The following is a 21,403-nucleotide window of genomic DNA, read 5'->3' as shown; positions in this document are numbered from 1 at the left end:
GGGTGGACTCGTGTATACCAGTTTCTACTAGTGCCTGTCGTGGTCCAATTTCTGGGGTCCACAAGAAGAAATAACTAATATTTGAGGTAGTCCCTTGATCATAACTACAGGCTTCCTTGGTGGCTCAGTGATACAGAATCCACCTGCCAATGCAGGAGATGCAGCAGGAGCTGCGGGTTGAATCTTTGGTTTGGGAAGATCCCCTGGAGAGGAAATGGTAACCCACTCTAGTATTCTTGCCTGGAGAATCCCATGGACAGAGGAGACTGGTGGGCTACAGTCCATGGGGTCACAAAAGAGTCAGACACGACTGAGCACACACACACGCACTTGATCCCTATGCTGACAAAATCCCTTACATTTATATAAATACACACACACATACATACACACTGTTCTTACATATATAATACATTCCATGGAGCATCTGTGTATAAAATACATTTTTTTTTAAATACATTTTTGTCTATCTGTTTTATCTAAAGAAAAAGTGTCTGCCAAGAACTGAGCTTTTACCATGTCCTGGGCAGATCGTGCCCCAGAGGTCTGTCCTGCCTACGCAGACATGACCAGATTTCACAGGGAGGGTCTGTGAACCAAGGGGGCCAATGTTAAGGTCACAGCCCTCTGTCGGGGCCTGATGTGGAAAGGTGCACGTGGCCCGTCAGAGTCCTCACTGGGCAACCTGACCGGGGACCCTGGGAGACGGAGCTAACAGTGATGGTGCTGAGGGTGCAGGGGCCGTGAGGTCAGGCGCGGGCGGGATAAGCCGAGCTCGCTGCCGTCGGAGGCGCCAGAAAGGCACTGCGGTCTAAAGGGGGCCAAGAACCCGCTTGGAACAGAGTCAGGCCGAGAAGAGACACGCGGAAAAGCGTGCCGAGGAGTCCGTTTTGCATGCTTATACGGAAGAGTGAGGGGTGCCTGGGGCTTGGGAGGAGGGAGGAGAGAGCATCCAAAGCATCAGAGGAGGTTAGGAACGAGCAGACTGCCAGCCAGAGGGCTGGGGGGATGCGCTCACGTCGCTCTCATACCTGTGTGTCAGATTCCTTTAAATCAAGGAAACATGGTGCCCTCCTTAACACTCATAATGGCCCAATTCTCAGCAAGGACAAACCTGCCCCACACGACAGTCAGGCCTCTCAGCAGTCTCAGTGAGAGGAAGAAAGACGCGTTCCCGCCAGGCACGGGTTTACAGTGTGTTCTTTCTGGTCAGAAGACGCATGGAGCTGAGCGAACACCAGAGGAAAGATGCGGCAGCGCTGTGACGGTCCGGACGCGATGTTCATCGGCGTGAGCAGAAGAGGCAGGTGCTGACGTCCACTCCAGCTCTCCGGGTGTGGCCTCTGCTGCCAGTCACAGACCTCCTGCCCCTGCCGCTTGGCCCAGTCCCGAGGCGCGCCAGTTTCACCTCAAGCCTAATCCCCGACTGGGGATGAAACTTCCAGTTTAGGGACGTCCCTGATGCTCCAGCGGCTAAGACTGTGATCCCACGGCAGAGAGCCTGGGTTAGATCCCCGGTCACGGAAGCAGATCCCACATACCACAACTAAAGATCCCTGGTCCGCACATGGCTATGAAGACTGAAGGTCCCACGTGCTGCAACTAAGACCTCGTGCAGCCAAATAATAAATAAAAAAATTTTTTAAAAACCCTCCAGTTTACAGGAAGTTTCCTTTTCCTATAAAACAACCACATTTCTTTTCTGTGATGGCTGCTTACATGAGCCTTTTCGTCATTCCTGTGGAATCCTCTACTTTCACCTGGGAAGCTGGACGTGGAAGGGAGTTAACTAAAATGTCAAGTCAAAAGTAAAATTAAAACACATTTCCCAGGCCCTGCAGAGTGTACAGAAATGGCTCCTTGCCTTAGTTGATCTCTGAGTACCATGGTGAAAATGTAGCACTTGGCGTCCGCCCACAGCACTCATTATTTTGCAATTATACCCACATGTCAAACATCCGTGTTGGCATTTAAAGCCTACAGCATTGGTGAGTGTATAAAATGGTTCATGTCTGCTTTCTGCAAAAGTTAAAAGGGACGAGAAGACAGGTCTGTTTAACCCAGCATGTGATTTACCTAATCCAGCAACAACAAGTCACAGGACAGAGTCACACAGGTACTTACTATTTGTAGCCCATGGCGACATCCACAAAATACTTCCTTCTCTGTCGATAGACATTGTCTTTAAATCCCTTAAACAGAAAAGAAATGAAGTTATTTAACAGACTGCCAAAAAAGTTAGTTACAGAAGACCTAAAAGAAAATTGCTGTGATGTTTATTGAGGGTCCAATTCAAATGTAATTTTTTCCCTTGGATGACCACCTTGATGATACAGGCGGAAGCAAATTGTACTTACAGTAAAACCTCATTAAATTTGGGCTATCCTAATTTGGGATGCGTGGGAATTCAGACTAAAGTTAACCTCTCCATAAGTAAGCAGAATGGCTTAGTTAAGCAAATTGATGTTGTGAACAATATCCTTTGGTTTTTAAGTATCATTTACATGTAACTGATCTTAATTACAAATTAATCTTATCTGTTCAATAAAACAGATCCCTTTAACATGGCTATTCAGTGAGTTAACCTAAATTTAATTGCTTTGTGCAAATAACCAGTAAATGTTCATGCATTAAAATTCTATCACTCAGAATACTCATCAAAATCCCAAATTAGGATGAATTAAAGAGGTTTTGCTGTATGTTATGAGTATAGCCACATAAAGCAAAATCGATTACAAGGGATCCAGACACAGGATAGCAAGCTAGCTCCATTTCCCTCTGAGTTCCTATAATTCTGACTAGTTTTCAGCCAAGTTCAAGATTTTACCCAGCATCATGCACTTGGGAAATTAACCATCCCGTCTGTCATTCTCCTATCAAATGGAGTCCTTCCAAGAGGACTTCCTGGTTTATTCACGAGTCTCTGCTCTTGTCAACAGACTTTCAATTTTCCTTTCTTTCAGGTACTTTCAGACAATCGGTTCTTTCCAGGGGTGTTTCTTCAAACAGCTGGAAGCCCAGATGGTACCGTTTCAATTTAACTTCTTACCTCTGCAGCCCCTGGAACCCTGAGGGATAAACCAAGATGGGAGGGCCACTCTGAGAAAGAAGGTCGGGCAAGAAGACAGGCTGTGGGATCAGGGCTCCGGGAGGAGAACCGGGACAGGCCCACGAAGCCCTGAGCCATCACCGCTCAATCGGCATCCACTCAGACACGTTCAAGGGAAACCTTAGCTCATTTTCCTCTCTCTTCCGGCTGAAGGAGAACTGGCCTTGAGGTCAGAAATCTTCACAGGACTGAATGCCGAACAGAAACAAAGAATGTCCACTGCCAAGAGCCTTTCTCTCAGGAATGACAAGAGGTCAGGAACAGAGGGAGACAGGGAGTGCCCTGAGCTCACCCAAAGGCCCTGCAGAAGGGAAGGGAGCCCACCCTCAAGGCCAGCACTCTCTTTTCTGCTATGAACTGGGGGTCTTTAAACTGGAGTCCAAAAGCAGGCTGACAGAGCCTTCAAATGTCTATATACAAAATTTGTGATTACATTTACAAAATGTGTGACCACCTTTACAAATGGGTCTGTGACCTAAGAAAAATGTCTTATGCCACAGAGGTAGAAGTGGTCATGCTAGAAAATGCGGATTTCAACACTCACTAGTCACACCCAACAACCTGGGATGCTAAAACTGAAGAATGCCAAGCACCCTTAATACTCAAAGAGAAAGCAGGCCGCGACAAAAGGAAAAGAGTGATGTGAAAATCTGAGCATCTGTTCCCTGATTCCTGCCAAACCAGACACCATGGCAACCACATCATAATCTGCTGGGCTTCCCAAAGAATCTTGACTGTCTGCTTGGCAAACACCTGCACCTTTTCCAGGCACACAAGAGAATGATTTACTCATCATGGCTCATCAGCCTAGCCTGGTGGTAATTACACAAGTGTTATGGGCGAACCAGAAATTCCAGCGTTGAAACGTGCGTGAACTAGCAAAATAGAACAGAGATGCTAGCTACTCTAGTGATTACAGAGAAACAGAATTCCCTGGCCATCCATTCTAAATTGATGCCAGGGATAAGGTTACCAGATAAAATACAAGACACTCAGGCAATATTTGGGACATTACTTATACTAAAAAAATGTTATTGTTTATATGAAATGAAAATGTAACTGGGCATCCTGTACTTGTATTTGCTAAATCTGGCAACACAAGCACTTAGAGAATGTCTGCTAGACACGACCCTTCCTCTCTCAACTTAAATCAAGGGGCACTGAAGACCCAACCAGCACCCAAAAGTGCTCAGCTGAATGTACTTTGGCGAGCACAGCTATCCCAAATCGGTCAACCCTGGCAGAACACTGGTATCATCCGCCAAGCTTTTAAATAATACTCCAAACCTGGACGCATTCCCAGAGGTTTTGATGCAAGCACACTGACAGGAGATGCTGGCATTAGTATATTTTTCTAATTTCCCAGAGATTATCTAAATGGAAAGCGAAGGCCGAGAATCACCGAGTTAGGCTCACAAGCTCTCAAACTTTAGCGCTCACTGGACTCTCTGGTAAATCCATTTAAAGGCAGATTCCAGGCTCCATCCCTGGAAGTTCTGATTCAGTAGGCTTCAGATGAGCCCCAAGGTACTGCAATTTTAATGAGAGCCTTATGCAGGGGACCTTGAATCCCACTTTGAAAGACCCTTGCAGTCTAGATCCTGGCTATTCAAAGTGTGGTCCCTGGACCACCAGTGTATGCCTCAACCGGGAGCTCCCTAGAAAGGCAGAATCTCAGGACCTCCACCTGCATTTTGAAAAGATCTACATGATTTGTATGTCCTTTAATGTTTGAGATGGACTCACCTACATATTTAACCCTTTCTTGAGAACCTCAGCAGCATGACTCATATTCCAAGCCCCCTGTGAGCTATCTCAGCACAAGAACGTGATCCTAACATAATAATCCCTGCCTTGGGACTGAAATTATTCCCAGGCACAAAAATTCCTTAGAAACTTTTATCTATCCTCATCAAATAATAATTTTAAAAACACCAACTTACCAATATTAAATTTTGCATAACGAATATTTGGTGTGCTTATATAAAAGAAATATATGTGGTAAAAAATGATGAGTCAGGTAGGAAACTGCTAAGTACTTGCAATTATTTCAAGTGGCTGCATAGAAAATAAGAGAAGGTATCATAAGACGGGTACAATTAGGAATGATGGAACAAAATTAAGCATAGAAAAATTTATGCTGGATATTAGAATAAATTTTTTCACAGCAAGGTCAGTGGTTCCTGTGGTTGTTCTGACCCCCTTTCTCCAACGTGAGTAATTTCCAAACTAGACTAAGGGGAGCATTTGGAAATAAGAGGTTAGCAAAAAACTCCTTTACTGTCCAGGCATTGATCTGCATGATTTAATACAGCATTTCCTTTCCCAGAATTAAGCATTTACTCTTGCCAAAATGCTTTCCAGTTGTTTTATTAACTAGGCCTTTCAAACGCCCCTTTGAGCTCAATAAGCATTTTATGCCCACATTTGATGTAAAGAATCTGAGCTGCAGAAGTAGGGGGACTTGCCCAAGGTCATCCTGAAATTAACAGCTGGTGTCTGAGCCATCCTGCTCCTGCTAAGATCTTAGATCAGCTTCTGTGCTAATCCTGACTCCTCTGAGGTGAGAAGGGGAAGATAAACAAACGGATGATTCTTAAAGACACTTTTAAGTATTTCTGTAAAGTTCAGGAACCTTTCATGTGAACTACTGTGAATTACTCTGAATTTTTAAGCTATACTGGCAAAGGTAACAGAATGTGTCTTTGAGCGAACTCAGTTTTTTGAATCATGGAATTGAATTAGGTTTGTCTGACCACTAAATGGTATCCTATGAATTGGTCTGAATTTGTATTTTATGCCAAAAGACTGGTTTGACTGAATAGCTCGCTCTTGCTGAAGGTGTCCTGGTCTCCTTTAAAGCAGTGGTTCTCACGCTCGAGTGGGGGCTTAGTGAGACAAGCCCCTGGGTGATACCAAGGCAGCTGGCCCAGGACCACACTGAGAGAGCCTCTGCACAGTCTGTAAGATTTCCAGACTTCCTCCATTTAAATAAGATGGATATCTGAAAACCATTACCCTCAGTCCACAAAAGGCTCTATAAGTATGACCAATCTGCTCGGGTTTCACCCTTTAATCCACCACTTTTAGACACAGGGCACTGGGGGAAAATCTTTTGTAACGAAGGAGTACATTGCTTGCTTCTCCCAGACTACTAACTGTACTTCATTCTGACCATAAAGAAGTTTCAGGTCTCCTGCGTTAAATAAAAACTGATGTAAAGGGGAAGAGAGGAAATAATGGAAATGCTTACTACATATCATATTTCTTTAAAGGTGGTCATTTTTACAGCTGTAGAGCTGAGATGGCGGTAAATAGATTCAGGAAGGAGAGATGCGTCTTCCTTCATGGTCTGATTCTATCACCCTCTGCCTTTCCATTGAGACTGAAGTCCACCACACTGCTCTGCTCCTAACTACTTCCAGTCCAGGAAAATAACAAGGAGAGTTCTACTCTCTCACTGAGTTGCACAACACCCAGTCCTCCCTTATTTCCCAAAGAGGTGATCAATTTCAGCTCCTCCTTTCTTCCAAGGGCCACCATCTGCAAGTATATTTCAGGTTGTCTAATTCTACAGAAACGTTCTCCAAGGTTTATACTCTCCTCCTCTTTCATCCAACCCTTTTAAAAATAAAAGCAAGGTGGAACTACCATCCCTCTAACCTGCTTCCAGCCAACTCATACGTACAGAAAAGCCTTATCATTTAAGAGTCTGCTCTAAGTTACAGGGAATAAATAATAAATTGCTCTATGATAAAGCATCCTGGCACAGAATATGGCACTCTGCCATATGCTTGAAGAGCGCATGTGGGATGGATTTGACTGGGCACTTACTGGGTGGTCGGCATCCAGTTCTGAACCATACATGAGGACTCGGTGAGAGCACCTATCTAACTCCGAGATCTTCCGGGGAAACCAGGGCACGTCCTCCAACTCTGCTGGAAACAGGGCAGGTTCAAAAATATTAGCTTTCCCCTTTGCAACACGCGTCAGCTTGCAAAATCACCCAACAAACAAAAACTGGCCTTGCCTTCTTCCTCCGTCCAAATGTTCTCTGGCGGATTCAGCGTCACAATCGTGGTTTGAAATTTCAGCGACTGAATGAGCTCATTGAATTCCGTTTTGCCACACTCACAGTCCACAAAGATTTCAACTTCCGAACTTCGCCGCCGGGATTTCCGGGACTCAATGTGAATCATGTTGACATGTTTTTCCTGTGAAAGTATAAACAACATATCTAAATCAGCTCCAGGGAACAATAAAAGAGATGCCATGGACTGGCCTTGTTTAACATGTAAGCAAAAAGGTGCCAAGTGCCCACGAAAGAGGAAAAGACAATTATCTCACTGTTTGGTTGACTAAAACACGGAAATGTTTTCCAACCATTGTCTCTATTAATAAGAATAGTAACTGTGTGTAGGTTTTCCTGTCTCTTTTTCAACAAGGAAGGACATTATGGTATATAAAAGCCCCGAAAAATGTATAATAATTATGAAGATTATCATTTCCTAGAGGAGTCCACATCCCACTGGTGGTATGCACGATTATTTGGGGGGAATTTAGTTTATCATATTGTCATATATCATACTGTCAGGTTGATTTTTTTAATATATTTTCCCCAAAATCTTATAACTCAAATTCTTGATTTTATGGTAATAAAACATTTCTTTTTGAAATAAAACTTAAGATAATTGTAGAAGAAATAATTAATAGTATGAACAGCAGGCAAATAAGGCAGAAACAGGGAAGGTGATACGAAAATGACCGAAATTTGGGACACACTAACCGAAGAGCAGCCCACATTTTAGGGGGTGGGGTGGCGGAAGGAAGCAAGAAAAGTAGCCAACGAAGGGTCTCCATAGGCAAGGAAATAAAAGAAGGCTCCCTAATGGAACCACTTAGGAACTATTCTCTTTCAGCAACCTCCAGGCTAACTAACTTCACCCAAGAATGTGTTGCTGCAACTGAAGAAGGAATTCATAGGGCCAGGACTCCATCTCAGTCATATCTGTGCTGATCGTGCTTGGCTGCCTCTCCAGTGGACTCTGAACTCTCTGCTTAGTGCCTGTGGAAATGACAATGGAAGGATAAGACCCCCTCCGGACAGGGGAATCTTGAAGATCACATCCAGGTTACTCATTGCCTAAGAGGAAACATACCATAATCACCCCTGACTCCGGACAGGTCATAAACTTTTTCCGTATCTATCAGGATGTAATCACAGGCTTATCGATTATTAACTGGTTGGAACGTGACCACAAGCTTATTGATTATTAACTGTTTGGAATGTAACTGCGGGCTTATTGATTATTGACTGTTTGAACACATAACACGTGAATTATGCGGTTATTGTAGTTGTATTTACCCTACCTTTGTTTATGTAAGTCTCAAGGGAATTGGGGTGGTGGGTTTGGACACGTACACATGGGGTATAAAAGATTTTCGCAAATGCTGGTCGGGGTCCTTGGCTAAGAGGAGACTCTGCCTTGGGCCCGCCGGTGTAATAAACTGCACTCCACTATCTGCATTGTCCTTCTGAGTGAGTTTGCTTCCCGGAATGCGTGGCTATAACACAACTATCATGATGGATTTCATGAGTAAAATCTCCTTACAATAAGATGTTCAAAGCAGGGCAGCAATTTCATACTCAAGTCTCAGGTTTAAATTCCCCCCAGGGACGTAGTCTTTCTTTGTCCTCAGGTAACTGAAGACTAAGTTCTCCTCTCCATCCTGACCACCCCCAGACAAGCAGATCCCTCCCCATCAGTCCACAGTATCCTCTGATTATCAGCATAACTCCAAGTACAATCTGGCAGGCCTCAGACCTTTCAGCACAGCAGCAGGAGAGGCAATTTCCAGTACCAGACCAGGATGAAAGCACAGCATCCTTCTCTGTATAAAGAAACTCATCCTGTGACCAGGCTGCTAATTGTTCTATTTATGTTTTTAATAAGTTTTGCAATAATGCCATATTTTCTAAATTGGGAGGTAATAAAGGTAAGATTGACATTAGGTTCAAAGTTCAAGCGTCTTCACACAACTGGGTCACTGTGTGTGTGGACTTTGGTTGAAGCAGAGTGGATATTTTTAAACAAGAAAACTGGGGTTCAGATGGGTTAAGTGATATAACTAAGACCCCATCACCAGCTGATGGCCAAGTGAAAACTCAGAACTGATGAGTCTGTCTCCAGGGGTTTTTCCGCTGCACCCAGCGGTCTAGTTGAATTGGCCTGCCTTTGGGTACTGTATGGAGACAGCAGTGGATGATATCATTATGTATAAAATAGTTCCCCAAACTTCCATTACCACTGTTTATGGTACCTGATCCTTTCTTGAAGGTCAGAAGAGAACAAGGAAATATTTGCCAAATCAGGCTGCTAATTCCCCCTCTATGGTCATCAAAGAGGCATCACAGTAATGCCTCACGTCTGCACACTTTACAAAGCGCTTACACTCCTGTTATTTCAGCACAACAACCTTGTTAGGTAGGAATTATTACTGCTATTTTACAAATGGAGCTATTGAATCTAGGAAGCAGCTAGTGATTAGCCGAGCCAAGAGAACACGGGTCTGAAACCTCTGACTGCAATTCAGTCTTTCCATGGCACCAGGAACCCAAGGCACCATACAGTGCTAGGCCCCTGTGACAGCTCTAATCATGGCCACTGCCCCCAAACAAAACCCACTGGTAACAGAGGCATTTCCTGAAGGACAGGGAAGCCATCAGGGGTACCCTGGCAAGAAGTCAAGAGTTTTTCTGGGTTTTTATAACCTTCCCCTCAACTACACTCTTTCTTAAGGTTTCAAACCACCCATTTGGATGACTATATTTCTAGAGAAAGCTAGCCCTAGCTCCCAGGCTTCCCAGGTGGCGCTAGTGGTAAACAACTTGCCTGCCAATGCAGGAGATGTAAGAGAAGTGGGTTCAACCCCTGGGTTGGGAGGATTCCCCTGGAAAAGGGCATGGCAACCCACTCCAGTATTCTTGCCTGGAGAATCCCATGGACAGAGGAGCCTGGTGGGCTACAGTCCATAGGGTTGCAAAGAGTTGGACACAACTGAGGCAACTTAGCATGCACACAGTCCTAGGTCCTATATAAGGAGAATGACTCATCTTTAAAAAAAAAAAAAAAAAGGAGAATGACTCATCTTTACAAAAGACACATTAGGTTCTTGAAACAAAGAGTCTTAGAGGAATTGTTAGGGGAAGCACACTGATTGAAACCGCCCACCCTGGCCAGGCACCATAGTAACCATTTGCATGAGTTGTTTTATGACAGGAGATCCTGATAAGGAATATGGAACTAATAAGCCACCACCAGCCAGAAGAGTTCGGGAAAGGTCGAGAGGAGACACTACCTGTCCGTCCACTTCCCAGAATCCCTCTTGCTAGCATCCATCTTGGCTGAGCGATGCGTGCACCACCAGGAAAGACTCTGAATTAGAATGATTGGCCAAAGACCACCCAGAAACTAATCCCATCACCATAAAACCCAAGACTGCGGCAGAGCAGTTCTCCTGGGTTCCCTTACCTCCTGCTCTCCACGTGGGTGCCCTTCCCAATAAAATCTCTTGCTTTGTCAGCATGTGTCTCCTCGGACAATTCTTTTCCAAGTGTTAGACAAGAGCCCAACTTCGGGCCCTGGAAGGGGGTCCCCCTTCATACAACAACTGGCGACCACGAAGGGACACCCCCATTTCTACTGGGGCTGACATCCAGACCGCTCGGGGTACTCCAGGACCAGCTCGCCTGCCGACGGATCTGACCCAGCGGCCGCAACTGGGACTCGTTTGTCCCTGGTCTCCTCGTGACGCAGACAACTGGCCAGGGTGCCCCAACCGGGTAAGGAACAAGAGATTTTGTTGACCCCTCTTTTCTCACCCCTCTTTTCAACCTGTCCTATTTTTCTAGTCCCCCGGTCCTGGACGCAGGAACCTGGTCGAAGGGCCTCAGCTTAAGCTGAGGATTGGAGACTGATCACCTCCTCTTGGCAGAGAACTCGAATTCTGGTTTGGTAGGGCCGAGTTCCAGTCCTCCCTTCTCTGGAAGCCCAGGGAAAAGCCCCGTAACGCCTGGGTGTCTGCAGGTGGCAGGAGACGTCTGTAAGGCCACCCCTTTTTCTCTCTCTCTCCCCCACTCCTAGACCTTCTGTTTCTTCCCACTCCTTTTCTCTCAACCTGGCCCTCTTCCCTCTCTTTGAAAACCCAAGTTATTTCCGCTTACTCTGTCTGTCAATACTTGACCTGAAGTTCTGGGTCTTTGTAAGAGATTTTCAGAGAGGCTACGCCCTCTGCTCCCCATCAACTGTGCTTTCTGTTCTTGGGGAGACGATCGGGCGTTAGAAGCCCTCCACCGGGTGCCCTGTTTCTATAAATTCAGCCATTTACTTGAGCATTTGGCTGAGTGCTTCCACGTGGAAGTGATTGACGGGGTTCAGTATAGTCGCACCTGGTCTTGGGTGAAAATTAACACCCTAGATACATCCCTAGGGGTTAATTTACCTTTTGGGACCAGCCCTACAGCCCCGTTGATTGTGCTTACTACCGAACATTTCCTTTGGCGCTTATACAATCAGGCCCTTTGGGACCAGGAGAGAGCTTACAATCTCTCTAGAGTCAGATATAGAGACATCAGCCCCAATACTGGTCCCTTGGGAACGAGATATAAGCTATACCATCGCTAAAATGAGAAATAAGCCTAGCTTCCCTCTAGACACCCCGCTCGGTTGTCTTTTGGCCAACTGGGAGGGATACCAACTGGGAGGGTTAAAAAAAGAAAAAACTTATCAAATACTGTACTCAATACTGGCCTACTTACTCCCTGGGGGGAGGGGGAAAATGGCCCCAGTCAGGATCACTTAGACACAACACCATTTTACAGCTCAGTCTATACTACAAACGTGAGGGTAAATACAAGGAAGTTCCCTATGTCCAGGCCTTTATGACCCTCTACCAGGATTCTGAAAAAAAGGGAAAATATAAGCTCGAGGACTTTGATAAATGCTCTTCCAAAATCCTTTTAACAAGGTCTGAAACAGAAGATCCCCTTGACCTTCTCTTGACCTCCCCTGCTTCAGCAGAGAGGCCACGAGGAAGGGAGGGTCAGACAAGCCTGGAAGTCAGGAGGCTGGGCCCGAAAGTCATGGGATCAGAAGGGGAGTCACTCCCAGTCGCCTCGGCTCCTCCTCCATATGTCCCCTCCCCCGTGGGGTTACGATCAGGAAGTAAGCTTTGTCCTCTACAGAAAAAAAGGTCATCCTCAGACAAAATCTGCCCCCTAAGAGAGGTACCAGATGGGGAGGGGGGAACTATGCACGTTCATGTTCCGTTCTCTATGCAAGACATTACCCAATGCAAGGAACAATTGGGTTCATATTCCGAGAACCCCAAAAAATTTAAGGATGAATTTGAGCATCTTGGCCTTAACTCCTCCCTCACCTGGAGGGATATAATGGTCATCCTCACCCGGTGTTGTAATGATGAGGAAAAAGCTCAAATCCTAGATCAGGCTAGAAAAGTGGCTGATGAAAGACAGCGGGTAGATGTCAGTCTGGCCCCTGCCGAAGAGACAATTCCCTCAACAGAGCCAGACTGGGATCCTAGTACAAGGGCAAAAAAGGAATCCTTAAGATACCTCATTACTTGCCTACTACAGGGAATGACCCAGGGTGTGCGAAAGGTTGTTAATTATAATAAGATAAAAGAGGTTACACAGGAAAAAAATGAAAATCCAGCTCTTTTTTTTTTGGACAGACTCACAGAAGCCTTCAAAAACTTTACCAAGACAGATTTAACAAGTATGGAGGGACGAGCCCTGTTGGCCCATTTCTTCATGACCCAGGCAGCCCCAGACATGAGGAGAAAATTACAAAAACTAGGGAAAGGACCAGAGACCCCAATTTCCGATTTGGTGGAGGAGGCAAATAGGGTGTTTTTGAACAGAGACCGGGAGGAGGAAGCAAGAAGGGAGCAAAAAGAAGTCCAAAACAGAAAAAGAGACACAGAAGTACAGAACAGACTTTTGAACTATGTGGGAGAAGGTGAGGGTGGCATGTTGCGAAAGAACAGCATGTATACTATCTATGGTGAAAGAGGTCACCAGCCCAGGTGGAATGCATGAGACAAGTGCTCGGGCCTGGTGCACTGGGAGGACCCAGAGGAATCGGGTGGAGAGGGAGGTGGGAGGGGGGATCGGGATGCGGAATACATGTAAATCTATTGCTGATTCATGTCAATGTATGACAAAAACCCACTGAAAAAATAAATAAATAAATAATAATTAAAAAAAAAGATAGGAGAATACAGAGGCAGACCCAGGCCTTGGCCCAACAACAGGCTAAAATCCTGGTCTTGATTCATCCTGCCACTATGCGAGAGTCCCGGGGAGAGCAAAGAAAAAAAAAGATCCTAACAGTCCACCGCGGCTGAGCCACACCCAGTGTGCCTACTGCAGAGAGGATGGGCATTGGAAAAGGGAGTGTCCATATCGCCCTAAGGGAAGGCGTATGGCGACCCCTACACCTGCTCCCTCTGTGTTAGTTCTGGGCGACCGGGATTGAAGGTGCCCAGCGGCTCGAAAAACCCCCGCAAATGGTGAGATCCAGATCACTCCTCTTGGCCCTTGGGTGACTCTACAAATAAAAGGTAAAGATGTGAACTTTCTTTTAGACACGGGGACTGCCTTCTCCGTTCTTCCTTTCCAATTAGGACCTTTAGACTCCCAGGCTAAAATGGTGATGGGGTAGATGGAAAACCCCAAAGCCGGAATTTTACTAAGCCCCTCCATTATAAGGTGGGAAATTGGCAAGGAACCCACCCCTTCTTATACATCCCTGGTTGCCCTGCTCCCCTACTGGGGAGAGACCTTCTTTGCCGCCTCCAAACCAGAGTGACTTGGGGAAAGGTAGGAGTCGATAATTTTCTTTGCCTAGTGTCTGAATATTTACAGTCAGAGGTAGAAAAGGAAGAGTCTGTCCCTTTCCTAGATGAGGTCGATCCCCAGGTGTAGGATGTCTCCAGCCCTGGTTTAGCCATAAATGTTCCACCGGTAAAGATTTCTCTGAGGCCAAATGCTCCCTACCCCTGGAAAAGACAATATCCCTTAAAACCAGAAGCTCTTGAGGGTCTTAGACCATTAGTTAACAAATACCAAGATACTGGAATTCTAATCAGCTGTGAGTCCCCCTGCAATACTCCAATCTTGCCCGTTAAAAAACCAGATGGACTTTATCGATTCGTCCAGGATCTAAGAGCTGTTAATGAAGCTGTGGTTCCCATCCACCCCATAGTCCCAAACCCGTATACCCTCCTATCCCAAGTCCCAGGAAATGCCAAGTACTTCTCAGTCTTGGATCTTAAAGATGCTTTCTTTTGCATTCCTCTCCATCCTGAATCCCAAAAGCTCTTTGCTTTTGAGTGGCGGGACTTGGAAACAAGAGAGCCCATACAACTCTGCTGGACTCGACTACCACAAGGGTTAGGGATAGCCCTCATATCTTTGGGACTTCCTAGGGGAGAGAACTAAGGGAATTAACTTTAACGAACAGTAGTCTAATACAGTATGTGGAAGGCTTGCTCACAGCTAGTCCAGATTTTACCAGCTCTCAAATGGACACTATTAAAACTCTAAATTTCCTATATGAAAAGGGTTATGGAGTATCCCCCAAGAAGGCTCAGATTAGCTTAACCCAAGTAAAATACCTTGGATTTATAATTACGGAAAGAAAAAGAATTCTTGACCCCGAGGGGAAATCCCTCATCTTAAATACCCCGTACCCAGAAACAAAAAAAACAGCTTAGGGGATTTTTAGGAATGACCGGGTTTTGCAGGGTCTGAATTCCTAATTATGGCAACCTGGCCAGACCCCTATATGAAAGGTTAAGGGGGAAAGAAAAAGAGCCACTCAACTGGCATGAGACCTGCAAGGTCGCCTTTAATGCCCTAAAAGAGTCCATCACTACAGCCCCAGCTTTAGGCCTCTCAAACCTGGAGAAGCCTTTTAGACTCTATGTTTCTGAAAGGATAGGAACTGCTCTTGGGATGTCAGGGCAGATGATGGGGCCCGTATTACAACCCGTGGCTTATCTCTCAAAATAACTAGATGAGGTGGCCAGAGGGTGGCCCACTTGCCTCCGGGCAGTAGCAGCCACCGCTCTTATGGTTAAGGAGGCATCTAAGCTGACCCTGGGTCAGCCCACCACAGTGTATACGCCTCACCAGGTGCAAGCAGTCTTGGAAACTAAAGGGGACAGGTGGATGACAGGGGGAAGGATCACCCAATACCAAGCCCTCCTCCTTGACACTCCAGAAATAAAGTTGAGGGTCTGCCAGACTTTAAATCCAGCAACCTTACTGCCAGATCCCTCTACTTCCCCTCTGGATCACCAATGCAGAGAAATCATAGACGAGTTATACTCTTCTCCCCCGGACCTATCAGAGACACCTTTATCTGACCCAGAGGAAAATTGGTACACAGATGGCAGCAGTTTTGTAGAAAAAGGAGAGAGGAAAGCAGGATATGCTGTAGTGAGCCTAGAAGAAACTAAGGAAAGTGGGTCTCTTCCCCCAGACACCTCAGCCCAGAAAGCTGAACTTTTTGCCCTGACAAGAGCTTTGGAGTTAGGAGAAGGAAAGAGGATTAATGTGTATACGGACTCTAAGTATGCTTTCCTCATTCTGCATGCCCATGCAGCAATTTGGAAAGAAAGAGGGATGCTCAGTGCCCGCAGCTCTCCTATTAAACACAAAGAGCTCATTCTCAGGCTCCTGGAGGCAGTCAAACTTCCTGCAAAATTAGCCGTCATCCACTGCAAGGGTCACCAAAAGGGGCAAGAAGAAGAGGCCCAGGGAAATAGGAGAGCTGATCAGGAGGCAAGACCAGCTGCCAGGGAAGCTACCCCTGCCACTGCTATCTGCCCCCTTTTCCCCAAGGAAACCCTGACTCCAGATTATACCCCAGAGGAACATTCCCGATATGCTGAGCGGGGCTGGGAGATTGGGTCACATGGGTGGTTTCAGACTGATCAGGCCCAAATAATACTCCCTGATTCTCAGGTTTGGAAAATTACTAACTCCTTACATAAGAGCACCCATTTTGGAAGAGATGATCTAGAAATCTTGCTTAAGCCTATTCTCTACCATCCCCAGTTAGCTAAGGTTGTTAGACAGGTCACACAGAATTTTGATACCTGTCTAAGAAATAATCCAAAAACCAGACCCTTGCCACCTCCCCTAATTAAACCTGTCCAACATCGGGGATCATACCCAGGAGAGGACTGGCAAGTAGATTTTACAGCCATGCCAAAGACCCAAGGGTTTTCTTATTTGCTAGTCTTTATTGACACATTCACAGGATGGATTGAAGCGTTCCCTACTAAGACAGAGAGAGCTACAGATGTCTGTAAAGCTCTGCTGAAGGAGATAGTGCCTAGGTTTGGGCTGCCTCGGTCACTTCAGAGTGACAATGGGCCCTCATTTACAGCCACGATATCTCAGAAGCTAGCCGCATGCTTAGGCATAAAATACCAGCTCCGCTCATCCTGGAGGCCTCAAGCTTCAGGAAGGGTAGAGAGAGCCAACCAGACTCTTAAAAGGGCTCTGGCTCAGCTATGCCAAGAAACACATAATAAGTGGACACATATGCTACCCATGGCCCTCATGAGGGTACGGACATCCCCCAAACGGCCACTACTGTTAAGTCCTTATGAAATGATGTATGGGCGTCCCTTCTTAACCTCTGATTTGTTTTTTGATGAGGATGCCAATACACTTTTAAAACATATAATTGACCTGGGAAGGTTTCAACAGGAACTCCAATGGTATGGAGAACAGATCCTCCCTAAACCACAGGGAGACTTGAAAAATCCCCAGGTAGAGCCAGGGGATCAAGTATTAGTAAAGACCCGGCAAGAAAAAGGGAGTCCAAACCAGCTGTCCGAGAAATGGACAGGGCCATATCAGGTTGTTCCAGTGACTTCAACTGCTGTAAAAGTGAAGGGTCTATCTGCCTGGGCCCACAATTCTAGAATAGAACCCTATGGCCTACAGGAGGGGGAGACAGAAACTGAGACTCCAAAGCCAGAGGACAGCTATTTCTGTGAATCTGTTAAAGATCTCAGGCTCTTGTTCAAGCGCAACCCCATCAACTCTCCCTCAGATAAGTAAAATGCATCATATGATGTTCTTCCTCTTTCTAATCATATCTCCCTGTATGGCTATTGATCTCCCCCTAAACGAGGCATATACACTTGCAAACCACACTGCTTCTCAACTCAACCTAACCAGCCCGTGCTGGATCTGCATTAATGGCAGAAGTTGGGGATATGTCCAACCTATCCCAGGGTATCAATGGCCCACCCTCCAGCCGAGCTACGGGCTGTTACTCAGCACACCCCATCTGGTCGTAATATGGCCTTTTGGGAAAAAGGGGAAAAAAACTTCATGCCTTGGAACCAGCAACAACTGTCTCTATTTACCCCCTCTATGACATCTGCAATCCCACCTGAGCCCTTATTTTCTCTCTTGACTAACATCCCCCAAGTGACCTTCTCTATCTGTCTAAAAAGCCACTCCCTAACAGGGGTGTCAGTGGGAAATCTAGACGACTCACAATGTGGGGTGATGTTCACTGTTGAAACTGATGGGAAAAACCGGGACCTAGAAATTTCACTAGGGTATTACGATTTAGCCCAAAGTTTGGGAACTAGAGGTTCTGGCAGAACCGACACACTATACCTATCCCCGAACATGAGGCTCTCCTCAGATGCCATTAACCAGTCTCGAAAATCCATGTTCTGTTCTGGACGACCAAAGAACCACACCCATTCGTCCTGGTTTCTAAACCGGACGGGCAACTCTGACCCCTGTTATTCCCTTGTAGGGGTACCCACCCCTAAAAACCTAACCCTATGGTGGGAGCCCAAACGAAATACTCTCTACCTTGAGGACAAAACCCAGGATGCCTCACAACACTTAAATCCATTCCTAAATGCCCTCACTGCTGCCGGTTTTGCAGCAAGTGGAGTGACAGTCTCCTCCCAGCTGCTAAAGGACTGCCCCATTATGTTCCATTATGCCATGTTCCAGTTGTAAGGCAGATGAAAATCCTGTTCCTCTTTGGCAAACCCATTTTGCTGCCCAACTTAAACCTAGTCATGGTGTCTATTTCATATGTGGAGATAAAGCTTATTTATCCCTACCACCTTTTTGGTCAGGAACTTGCTCCCTAGGGTATGTTACGCCCCACATAGATCTGGCCTGGAGTAATACCTCCTTGCCTCTACCAGTATATACCAACCAGAGGATACGTCGTGCAGTAATACTTACCCCTATTTTCCTGGCATTAGGACTGACTGCTGGTTTAACAAGAGTTGCCATGGGGGGAACTTCTTTACATAAATTTCAGCAGCTTTCTACCGACACTGCTGTATCCATAGAAAAAACAGTGAGGACCCTCCAATGCCTACAATCCCAGTTAGACTCCCTAGCCACAATGGTCCTACAAAATCGTCAGGCCCTAGACTTATTGACTGCAGGACAGGGAGGCACTTGTCTATATCTAAAGGAAAAATCCTGTTTTTATTATAATCAGTCTGGGCAGGTCCAAGAAGATATCAAGGGGCTTTTGGAACAGGCTACAAAGATCCGAGATTTAAGTTCAACAGGTGTATGGAGTTCTCCTTCTTTCCCTTCTTGGCTCCTACCATTCATGGGTCCAGTGATAACTATCCTATTAGGCCTCCTATTTGGCCCCTGTATACTCCAACTCCTTACAAAGTTTATCTCCAGCAGACTCCAGCAGTTCCAGGCCAAATTGATGTTACTACAAGGGTGGGAGCTGGTTTCAAATATAGAACACCCCAACTTAGATCAGGTAGAGAGAGACTTCTGCTCTGCTAGGCAGGCCTACGCCCAGGCACAGCAGGAAGAAGTTACAAAAAAAAGAGACCTCCGCCCCAATTCCCAAACAGCATCTTGAGTATAAAGTCTCTCAGGTACGAGTTGTTAGGGGAAGCACACTGATTGAAACCTCCCACCCTGGCCAGGCACCATAGTAACCATTTGCATGAGTTGTTTTATGGCAGGAGATCCTGATAAGGAATATGGAACTAATAAGCCACCACCAGCCGGAAGAGTTTGGGAAAGGTCGAGAGGAGACACTACCTGTCCGTCCACTTCCCAGAATCCCTCTTGCTAGCATCCACCTTGGCTGAGCGATGCGTGCACCACCAGGAAAGACTCTGAATTAGAATGATTGGCCAAAGACCACCCAGAAACTAATCCCATCACCATAAAACCCAAGACTGCGGCAGAGCAGTTCTCCTGGGTTCCCTTACCCTCCTGCTCTCCACCTGGGTGCCCTTCCCAATAAAATCTCTTGCTTTGTCAGCATGTGTCTCCTCGGACAATTCTTTTCCAAGTGTTAGACAAGAGCCCAACTTCGGGCCTTGGAAGGGGGTCCCCCTTCCTACAACAGAATAACGAGTGCCTATACTAACACATCTCATTTTATGCCATCAATGTGCTCTAGGACATATGCATGATTCAAACGTGAACAAACTGAATCAGGCTGCAAGCTCTTGATATTTAAAGATATCTTCTTTGGCTTCTTTTGTGTTTACATTTCCCGGGTGTGAGGCTCACACTTTCAAATTACTTACTTCCTCACCTGACAACAGTATGCAGAATTATGAATCGGCTGACTCTAAGTTAATAAACCATGATTTCCACGAATGTTTATTTTATTGTTTGACAGACTAACCCCTCTTATAGAGTGTCATGAAGTTTGGTCTCTTTGAACCTTTCAACACATTATCTAGAAATGGATTCAGTGATATTTCATAACAGATGACAGGTTTGTAGACCAGCACACAGACAGTTTTAAAATTAGATAATGACATTTTTACATTCACCTGGAAGAGTTTCAGTGCTTTGACCAATCCACCAACTTCATTTTTCAAGGAGAATACAACTGCCGTCTTGCCACTCTCAGTAGCAGTGTCATTTTTGCTGCTTCCCTTGTTGCCTTTTTTATCATCATTTTTGCCAGAGTTAGTTTTATTTAGCTTTAAAAAGGTAGAAACACACACGAAAGTATTAGTTAGGATTCCAGAGTTCTCTGTAACCAGATTCTTTTTCAGACATTCCATTCATATGCTGGAACCCTTAGCAAGCATACAAACTCAAGGAGAAGTTGCCAAGTCACTTATAACTATCGATCATAAGTACTGGTCTAATTTACTCACGGACACTATTTTGAAATGCTCAAAGGTATCATCCAGTGGTTGAAATTAAAGGGAAATCATATTTGTTTCATTTTAATAGCAACAAAAACCTGACCATCATAAAGTCTCTTGTGTGAATAACTCCCTTCTTTCTAACAGATTTTACAGCATGAAGTTTGATCTGTTAGCCTAGTTGAATTATATCAAAGATATATTAATTAGTAAACATAAAATTAAGCTATGTTAATTACTAAACATATTTTTCAAAATAATTTTTCAATTAATCTTAAAAACAAAATATTAATTTTGTTCTGAAATATGTCAGGACATGCACTAAAATTGACCACCTTACTTTGTGCAGTTAGATCCACATGGTCAATGTGAGTCTATCTGCAGAAGTTTAGCACATAGGAGTGCATTTAATGAAGGCCACCTGTGTCAGCAGATATATGAAAAGTGGCCATAAAAATTCAGCTACATGAAAAAACTGAAGAAAAGAAAGAAAGATGAAGGAGAGGAGGGAGGGAGGGAGAGAGAAAGGAAGGCAGGAAGAAAGAGCAGGGTAAAAAGAAATCAAGAAACAAAGAGACTAGCTCATCATTAGGAGCCAAGAGTAGAATCTGAGAAATTGAAAAATATTAGCACTTCATTGGCCAACCAAGATACCATAATAATACGTAACTAAGTAATGACTGTTGGTCTTATTGGCTAAAGACAAAAATGACAGATTCCAGAAACTTGGATCATATTGTCAGAAATACACAATTAAAAAGCTGGAAACTTACTCAGCAGAATGCAAACCGGAGTGTACCTTTCCATGTTCTTTATATGCAGATGAAGAACTGGGCAAATAGAATGTTCTCCCTGGCAGACAGTGATATAGTGCAGTCATACCCATCTATTACTTGCTCATGAAACTGAAACATGCACATTTGATATGGAACCCAGTGAACAGTTCTTTGTTATTTTCTTCCTCTCACTTCCCTACTGGCTTTATTTTCACATATTACTATTGCCTCACTCACTAGATTTACATATCACAGAAATAAACATTTTATAATTTACGACTTG

The 21,403-nt window shown here is 45.1% G+C and overlaps 1 protein-coding gene across 1 annotated transcript in view; it reads right to left on the bottom strand.

The window, feature by feature from the left end:
* TPH2 (tryptophan hydroxylase 2) overlaps positions 1–21,403 on the bottom strand; it is a 109,637-nt gene that overhangs the window by 86,513 nt on the left and 1,721 nt on the right. The window contains exons 2-5 of the mRNA XM_061121901.1: positions 20,021–20,173; positions 7,140–7,323; positions 6,944–7,044; positions 2,125–2,192 (exon numbers count right to left, since the gene is read on the bottom strand). Coding sequence (XP_060977884.1) covers positions 2,125–2,192; positions 6,944–7,044; positions 7,140–7,323; positions 20,021–20,173 — 506 coding nt within the window. The remainder of the gene's footprint in view (positions 1–2,124; positions 2,193–6,943; positions 7,045–7,139; positions 7,324–20,020; positions 20,174–21,403) is intronic.

This window comes from Dama dama, chromosome 3, assembly GCF_033118175.1.
Source record: "Dama dama isolate Ldn47 chromosome 3, ASM3311817v1, whole genome shotgun sequence".
NCBI lineage: Eukaryota > Metazoa > Chordata > Mammalia > Artiodactyla > Cervidae > Dama > Dama dama.
Note: the sequence above shows the minus strand (reverse complement) of the source record. Positions and strands in the feature narration are given on the sequence as shown.